General features: G+C 31.9%; 1 protein-coding gene across 1 annotated transcript; it reads right to left on the reverse strand.

Moving 5' to 3' along the window:
• Window positions 1-1,158: 1,158 nt before the first annotated feature.
• Window positions 1,159-6,975, reverse strand: LOC132040854 (uncharacterized). The gene is made up of 10 exons (XM_059431538.1): window positions 6,322-6,975; window positions 6,104-6,214; window positions 5,331-5,437; window positions 4,810-5,023; window positions 4,623-4,697; window positions 4,459-4,509; window positions 4,267-4,362; window positions 3,782-3,832; window positions 1,546-1,623; window positions 1,159-1,420 (listed from the first exon to the last, which is right to left on the reverse strand). The coding sequence occupies exons 2-10, from the start codon at window positions 6,146-6,148 to the stop codon at window positions 1,373-1,375; spliced, it is 765 nt and encodes a 254-aa protein (XP_059287521.1). The 5' UTR covers window positions 6,149-6,214; window positions 6,322-6,975; the 3' UTR covers window positions 1,159-1,372.
• Window positions 6,976-8,322: the final 1,347 nt, after the last annotated feature.

Below are 8,322 nucleotides of genomic sequence, written 5' to 3' on the forward strand. Positions count from 1 at the left end.
GGATCGGGACTACGGCCATGCGGAACAACGGCTATGCGGACAACGGCTATGCGGACCAACGGCTATACCGGACCAACGACCATTCGGACCGACGATAAAGGTGGTGGACCAAATGGTCTCCTTGCTCAGCTCCGGTCTAGGCGCCCCTCCGGTTCAGTTCGAATGTCATCGGGCACGTTCCTCTCTTCTTTCCCTCGGTCCTCATTTCATCGGTTTACGTTAGATACTATTACTTGGAGAGGAGGTTTAGTTATCAACTAACAACGCTATAGCTTATTTATGAAGAACTAATAGTAAGCAAGTATAGTTATTGAGAGGTTTAAAAATTAAATACTGGTTAAACTTACACAGTTAATGACAGCCAGTTCGTGGTTAATTGGTCAAAGACATGCTATCTTTGTGTGCTCTGTGATATGATGGTTATGGCAAATATCTTATCATTAATAGAGTAGGATGAAATCTGTAAGTACTAATGGTCAGTTCAGTTGGTGAGATATTGACATTTTAAGTCACATGAAAGACAAATAAAAACAATTGATCACCGTTAGATTATTGTTCGTTCTGGTATTTCTCTTGGTAGAGGTCCATGAATCATTTCTGATAATATAATATTCTAACCATTTCAATTTATGTGTCTTATGCATAAATAAAAAATCATTTCGAATAATTCAAAGGCAACATTAGTTTTTTTTTTTTTTTTTTGTGTTGTTGTGGAGCAAACGTTGGTAGAAAAATAATTTTAAGCTATTTAGCTAGTTCGTAGGCAGTTTTTAACCAAAAACACGAGATATTTTTTGGCCTCACACGTGTTCTTTAACTAAGTGTAAATCAAAGGGTCAAGAAACTCATATTGTATTCTTTAATTAATTGGATAAGAATTCTTTTTTGCAGTATTACGAATATAAGAACGATGGTCAAAATTAGATTCAATTGTCATCTACTCTTACATTGGAGTTTCATTTTTCTCCATAATATATCTAATACTTTTAGAAATTTGCCTTACCAAGGTTGAAATACCCCATGGATCAAATCTTCCATGCATTCACTATTTAATTATTTTCTTAAAAAACATTTAACAGTGTTGCTCTATTTTGAAACATGCTCAAGTAATATCTTGAAAAAAAGGGGCAAATAATTGAGTAAATGCGTCAATAACATTACCAAAAAAATGAAACCCCTTTCTGAGGCAAAAATTCAAATTAAAGAATTCAGAGTAACATCTATAGTACTTCACTGACGTGACAAAACGTGAAAAGAAAAATCACATGAAGAAGTCACTTTCAATTCGATTTAGCACAAGAAAGTGTTTCAATGCTGGAGTAAAGAGACAGGCTGATGATTTAATTTTAGAGTTTCTAATTAAGTAATTGAACTAGTAATCAAACTCTTGATCAAATCCATAGTCTCCATACTTAGCCTCCTGCTCACAAAAAAATAAAAAATAAAAAAAAATACAGAGAGCAAAATGAGCTTACAATCAAATGGTATATATCACCATCATTTATTTTTTACGAAAACAAATATTAAAAGAAACATAGTATGTACCTCTGCAAGCATCCTCTGTTTGTTCCTCAATTGAGTCCTTCCCTTGCTCATGAAAGAACTAGGTGACATGGAAATCCTCTATAGACAAAACAAAAATGACATCGACCTAATTAATCATGAGGTTGTTTTAATTTTAATCTGTTATAATAGTTACTTATAATCATTTATTCTAGGATATCAATCAATAATATTAAATAGAACTATTTCCAATTACATCTTAAGTGACATGATTATATGAAATATTGTTTACGTCGTCAGCACATAGAACTTTTTTTTTTTTTTTTTATAAAAATGTATTGCTGCGACATGGGAAAGGGAATAGGGACATTGCGTAGTGAAAAGAAATATAGGGAAATTAATCAAAACCTAAATTATGAAGCAATTAACTATAATTTAGAAGAAAGTAATCATAATGATTAAAATTGCATTATAATTGGGGTTAAAGGGGGCGGGGGGTGGGCTGTGGAGAGAGTCTATATCAGATAGCGATACAGTGTCTTGTATGAAGCAATACAACCACATAAAACAATGCAGGTATTAAACAAAATATGTTAGATGAATTAATTACAAAAAAAAATTATAATAAGTTTTAGGGAAAAGACATGTTTTAACCCCTGAACTTGGCACGAAAACTCACTTTAGCAACTAAACTTAACTTCTATTTTTTTACCCCCCTTAACAACTTACGTTTCAATTATTTTCCACCCCAAATGCCGTATTTTCGTGGCAAAAAAAATAAAAAAATAAAAAATTAAGAGAGTGAAAAATAAAAAAAAGTGGTCGTAGCTAAAATTTCCATGGCTGCTGGTTGGTTTCTTTTTCATCATTGATGTGTTAATGTGATTGAAGAAGAAAGGGAGAGAGAGGGTGGATTTCCATGGCTTCTTGGTTGGTTTCACCGTTTCTTCTTCTTCTTCCCCCCCCCCCCCCCTCCCCCCGCCACGACGCTTCTTCTTAAGTTTTCTTTTCTTTTTCTTCCATGTTCCCCGCCCCGCCCCACCCCACCCGCCAAAGCCCCCGCCCCACCCCACCCACGCCCCGCCCCGCCAACATCCTTCTTCTTCTTCTTCTTCACACAAACTTTTCTCTCTATATTCTCATCATTTTTTTCTTTTCATTTTCACCATTTTTTGTTTCTTGATTTAGATTTTGTTTTCTTTCAAAAATAAAGTTATGGAAGAAAATGGGTTTGTTAATAATAATACTAATAATGGCCAACAATAACAACCAAAACAACTAATTTGAACGAATTTAAGTGTAAGTGGGACTAATGGTGGTGGAAGAAATGGGTTTGCTAGAAATGGTGGTGGTTGTGGATGTGGGTATTTTGATTCTCTTTAAAAAATAAAGTTATGGAAGAAATGGGTTTGCTAATAATGGTGGTGGAAGAAATGGGTTTGCTAATAATGGTGGTGGAAGAAATGGGTTTGCTAGAAATGGTGCTGGTTGTGGATGTGGGTTAAAGATGGTGGTGGTGATTTTTTTTTCTTTTAAGGAATTTGATGAAATTTGGTGGGGAGATGATGGTGGTGGTGGTGGGTGTGGGTTAAAGATGATGGTGATGATTTTTTTTTTTTTTTTTTCGTCCAATTTTTGCGGCGGCGGCGGCGGAGGGCAGATTAAGTGCGATAAGGCATGGTGGTTGATAAAAATAGGGTGAGGATGAGGAGAAAGAAGAAGAAAGAGAAAGAAAAAAATAATAACAGAAAAATAAAAAATGATATGTTGGTAATTTTGACATGGCAATGACATGGCAACGACGTGGCAATGATGTGGCATTGAAGTGGCAATGACATGCGATAGTGTAATACACCTCCCATTGTGATTAAGTGGTATTATTTTTTTAGGGTGGAAAACAATTGTGTGTAAAAAAATAGAAGTTAAGTTTAGTTGCTAAAGTGAGTTTTCATGCCAAGTTCGGGGTTAAAACATGTCTTTTCTCTAAGTTTTAATATGTGCGTTATTTTCAACCGAACACCCAACATTTAGTTAGAAAATTCATAAAGGACTAGATAAAAAAAATAGGCTGCGTGGATTAAATTTAAATCAAGATCACTATATGAGAAACAGTTACTACGTATAAGTTTTATGTGTTAATGATATATACAATATTGTTACCTATAATGTAAGGGGTGGGTGTGTGTGTGTGATGAACATAAATTTATCCCTAATAAAAATAATGACATGCTATAATAGTTCAATATAAGAGATTTTAATTAATTATGTAAAAATATACCTTTGCGCAAGCTTTCCTTCTAATTTCAGGTGCAAAAACCCGAAGTACCACCTTAAATAAAAATGAGCAAACAAAAAACAGAAAATTAGTAATCAAAATTATGATACAAAGGCCAATGTTGTCCTGCATAAAGAAAAAACTTTCAAAATCTGTGACTTTTATCATAAGTGTTTTTCTGAAAAGTATTTGTATTTGATTAATTAATTTAAAAAGCATTTTTGTCAATATTAAAGCAAGTATATGTGCTTAGTCAAGGTACCAAAAGTGCTATGAGAGAATTACTTTTTTCAGCTGCTTCTGAAAACCATCTTATGCTCTTACTCAAAAATATTTATTTTTTCCTAAAAGGTTGCCGAACACTTCATCTCTCTAATTTTTTTTTAAAAACATAATAATACTTTTTATTTCTTAGAAGCTTGGTCAAACAGGTGATAACGCTATGAATAAATACTCTATAAAAAAATCGAGAACTTTAGAAAGCTCACCTTTTCAGATGCTGGTTCAAACAAATCTTTTTCATCGTCGACACTAGAAATTGTTTGTGGCACAAAACGAAAAATATTATGGAGGTGCTCGTTTTCCTGTATATTTCCAATAAAAAGAAAATGACATGCAATAGAAACATAATTAGTACTCCAAAGATACGAAAAAAATGATTTGAAAAGGATGAAACTAACCCTCATGTGCTCTACAAAGCCGTCTCCCAGACATGTTTTTATGTAATTAATCTGCAACAGAAATTCATTTGAAAGACATGTTAAGAAAACTTAATTACTGTAAAACATACTAATATGAATCATTGACATGTGAAAAGACCGAAAAGAATTAAAAAACAAATTACCTGCTTCACAAGTGAAAAAGTGCTTAAGGTCAATCTAGTTTCACATATAGTGAGGATAATTTTCTTATCACTACCCTGTAATGAAATTGATAAATGAGTAGTAATTGATCATTAAAAAAACAGGAAATTAATTAAACCATGTAAAATGTTCAATTCTTGTTTAAGAAGGAAAATAATTAAATATTACCTCGAGAAGTTTTTCAGCATTTTCTTTTGTGACACTCGATGCTCTTGTCTTTATGTCTTCTTTCAAGTCTTTTAAATTTGCATAATTTTCTGCTTCATTTGAAAATTTCTCAAGGCTGCCATTTTCAAAAATTAGACCAAGTGCCTCTATGCAAGCAGCATTGACATTTTCATCATAATCTTCCTCTAATTTTTTCAGCAAATATGGGATCAACCTGGACAAATTGAAGAAGAGATTTATACTTTTACTCTTTTCATCAAAATAATAGTTGCAAATAAATTCATCACAAGACACTCAATTATTGAAGGGAAATTAATTTAAATAATCGCTCGCCAAAAAAAATAATCGACATATGTATCATATATATAATTAGCATATAATATATGTACAAATGGTCTGCAAAATATTTTTAGCCGAGCAACCAAATATGTAACTTCCCCTTAATTGAAAATCTAATAGGAAAATTTAACAAGATAAAAGTCGCACAAGCTATAATTTGTATATATAAAATAATGTCGTACCCTTTCCATTTCTTGTGATTAACACACCATCCATTTATATTTGCTAGGAGGAGAGACCAGGCAGATATTGCTGAAGCAACTACATTTGGTGGATGTTTTCGTATAACCTTCAAATATGGAAAATTAGAATTGTTGGAACCCCAATAGGATAACAGTAGTATCATTACAGAAATACAAATTTTCAATTTTCAACAGCTTAAAAAATGAAATTATATATATTAAAGTTTTAAGACAAAAGAAAAAAGAAAAAAGAAAAAAAAGGATACAACTGCTTACTTATACTCCCCTAAGATTTTTTTTTTGTTTGAAAAGCAAGCTTATTAATCACCCGACAAAACTTTACATCATTCCTATTTTGCTACTGAGACTAAGGCATCCCTTCGGTCTCCAATGAAAGAACTATAATGAACAAAATAATCTATGTCTGCAATCTAGGATTACATTAACTCTCACGTCTCGCAAAATATCATCTTATTACATTAAAGAAAATAAGAATTAATTGCGAAATTCATTGTTGATATGTCGGTAATTATACTATGGGTAACATGATTTTTTGATAGTTCATCATTGAATAGGATTAGCGATGAATTTTTAGTTTTTAGCGACAAAAGTTATCCGTCGCTAATTCCTTTTCTTCTTAGTATTATAAATATTAATTTTTGCAAATATACCTAGTAAGATCTACAACTTTATAACATTGCATGAACAACACAACAACAGTACAAAAATGTCGCTGGCAAGTACAATTAATTAAGGACGAATTAAGGACTTACTTTGGATTCTGACTCTTCATGGATGAATTTCCATATAATCTCCATGGATCTCTCTGTTTCATCACTGTTTTGGGCACCAACAGAGGTGACAATAGCCAAACATTCTAATACCTGGTAACATTATTTTTAATTCATGAAATTTTTCCAAAATCCAACAAAAAAAAACATAAAACTATATCATATTTTAGAAAAATGTCAAATTAAACACAAAAGCTTACCTTGATGGAGTTTGATGATTTGGTTTTGAGGACTTTAGGAAGAAACCCTAGTGCATCTTCATATATCTCATGTGCATTATCTCCAGCCCCAACTGTTATTGCTAACAATCCTGCACCCCAATCATTTATTGTTAGAATTATCCATTATAGAGAACTCTGTCCATCCCTTGGTCGACAGAATCACTTGGTACTTGTGCCGGTAGTAGGTATCAGGGGGAATTAATCGAGATATGCGTCAATAGCGTAATTTTAATGGACAAGCCTTGGTGGAACTAATCGAGATGTGTGTCACTAGTGTATTATTAATGGAAATATGTACAAACCTAGAAGTTGTAGAGCTAGATCAATCTCCAAAGCAGAACCCCGCTTCAACGAATTTTCACATCGGTGTGTTAAAGTTACATAACTGAATAAAACATACACCAATGATTAAATCAGTATAAAATTCTTACCTAAATATTGTTAGTTTCCAGTTATATTAAAATAATAGACCCAAATACAGTACTTACATATTCTCGGCAAATTCATATCGCACTTTCTTCTTAAATTCATCTATAAATTTGGCTAGTGCTTCTTCTCTTACGGATCCCCTGTAATTTAGCAAAAAAAGGAAAAAAAAAAAAACACATCATAAATAACAACACATATGTATAAATCTATCAACTTCAGCTTTTTATTAAATCCAATTTAATTATTCTCACCAGAATTTTGTAAAAAAAAAAATTAAATCTTTTTAGTAGCCTGATTGATACGAGGGCGTAGCTACAAATTAATTACGGTTTCAGATTAATTTAGTAGCTTTGACGCAAATTTTGTATTTGTGTTAAAAAATCCTCTTAATATGTATAATAATTTATCAAGGACCTAATAACATTTTTTTTTTTTTAGAATATAGAACTCATAAACTCAAAATCTTGCATTCTCCGCCTCTGTTCAAGGAAATCCATTAGATATGTATAAATATTTAACTGCAAACCATGTAAGTAAAACGAGCTATGAATCCAATGTCAAGTTTAGAACTCATAAACTCCAAATCTTGGCTCCAAATTTAACTCGGGAAATTGAATTAAAAAAAAAAGTAACAAAAGAAAAACTTACTTCTTTTTGTATAGGTCTTCTAAATAATTAAGAAGACCTTTTGATCTTGAAACTGGACGCCTAATATTCTCAATATTCTGTGGACGCCTCTTTCTGAATTTCGTTCTATCAAACTCAGTACAATCTGAATCTGATATTAACATTGTTCTTGAATTTTACACTAAACTTCTCTTGTTATATCAATTCATGTAATGTAATGAAAAAATTGCATGTGACAATGAAAAGGAAATTAATAAAAGATACAAGTAATGCAACGTTAACCATTATAAGTAGTAATAATTTCTATTTGGGATCTTCAATATATAGTTTGTATTGGTCATTCCGATTTCTAAATGGGAAAGGATTTTTGTCCGGATGCTTTTAGGTTTTAGACTAAACTGTCTATTTTTTTTATATATATATAAAAAAAAAACATATATGCATGTTGTACCCTGCTTCACAAAGGAGAAATTTTGTTTGTTCGATTATTTTAAACTTCCTTTTGTAAGAAAAAAAAATAACCATAACAGAAAAAGGAGAGAACATTATTTCTTGGGATTTCTACAGGGAGTGTTAGTTTTACCGACTAATTTATATAATTGATACAATTTTTGGAGTTTTGTGACAAAAAATAACAGGCTTTATAACATACAGATATAGCAGCTTTTCTAAAAACAAAACAAAACAAAAAAGAGGGAAAAGAAAAAGGGCAAATTTGTCTATCAACTATTGGAAATACAACAATTATAACCTCTGTTTGATTTGATCGCCCCAAAACTAATGAACCTCCACGTGTAATTAAAAAAGGGCCAAATGTGCCTCTGAACTATGCGAAAAATTGAACACTTTTGCCATCCGTAAATAGTTGAAGTCACTTGTTCCCTCGCCGTTAAAATGGCTCAATATTACCATTATTCACTAACC

This window comes from Lycium ferocissimum, chromosome 12 (genome assembly GCF_029784015.1).
Source record: "Lycium ferocissimum isolate CSIRO_LF1 chromosome 12, AGI_CSIRO_Lferr_CH_V1, whole genome shotgun sequence".
Lineage (NCBI taxonomy): Eukaryota > Viridiplantae > Streptophyta > Magnoliopsida > Solanales > Solanaceae > Lycium > Lycium ferocissimum.

Bases quoted from the DNA above. Each gene is read 5' to 3' on its own strand.
- LOC132040854 (XM_059431538.1), bottom strand. From the start codon at position 6,148: ATGGAGATTATATGGAAATTCATCCATGAAGAGTCAGAATCCAAA. The intron at 4,698-4,809 runs GTAATATTTAAT...ATTTCATTACAG, and splicing joins ATGCTGAAAAACTTCTCGAG to GGTAGTGATAAGAAAATTAT. The intron at 1,421-1,545 runs GTACATACTATG...TTTTGTGAGCAG, and splicing joins AACAGAGGATGCTTGCAGAG to GAGGCTAAGTATGGAGACTA.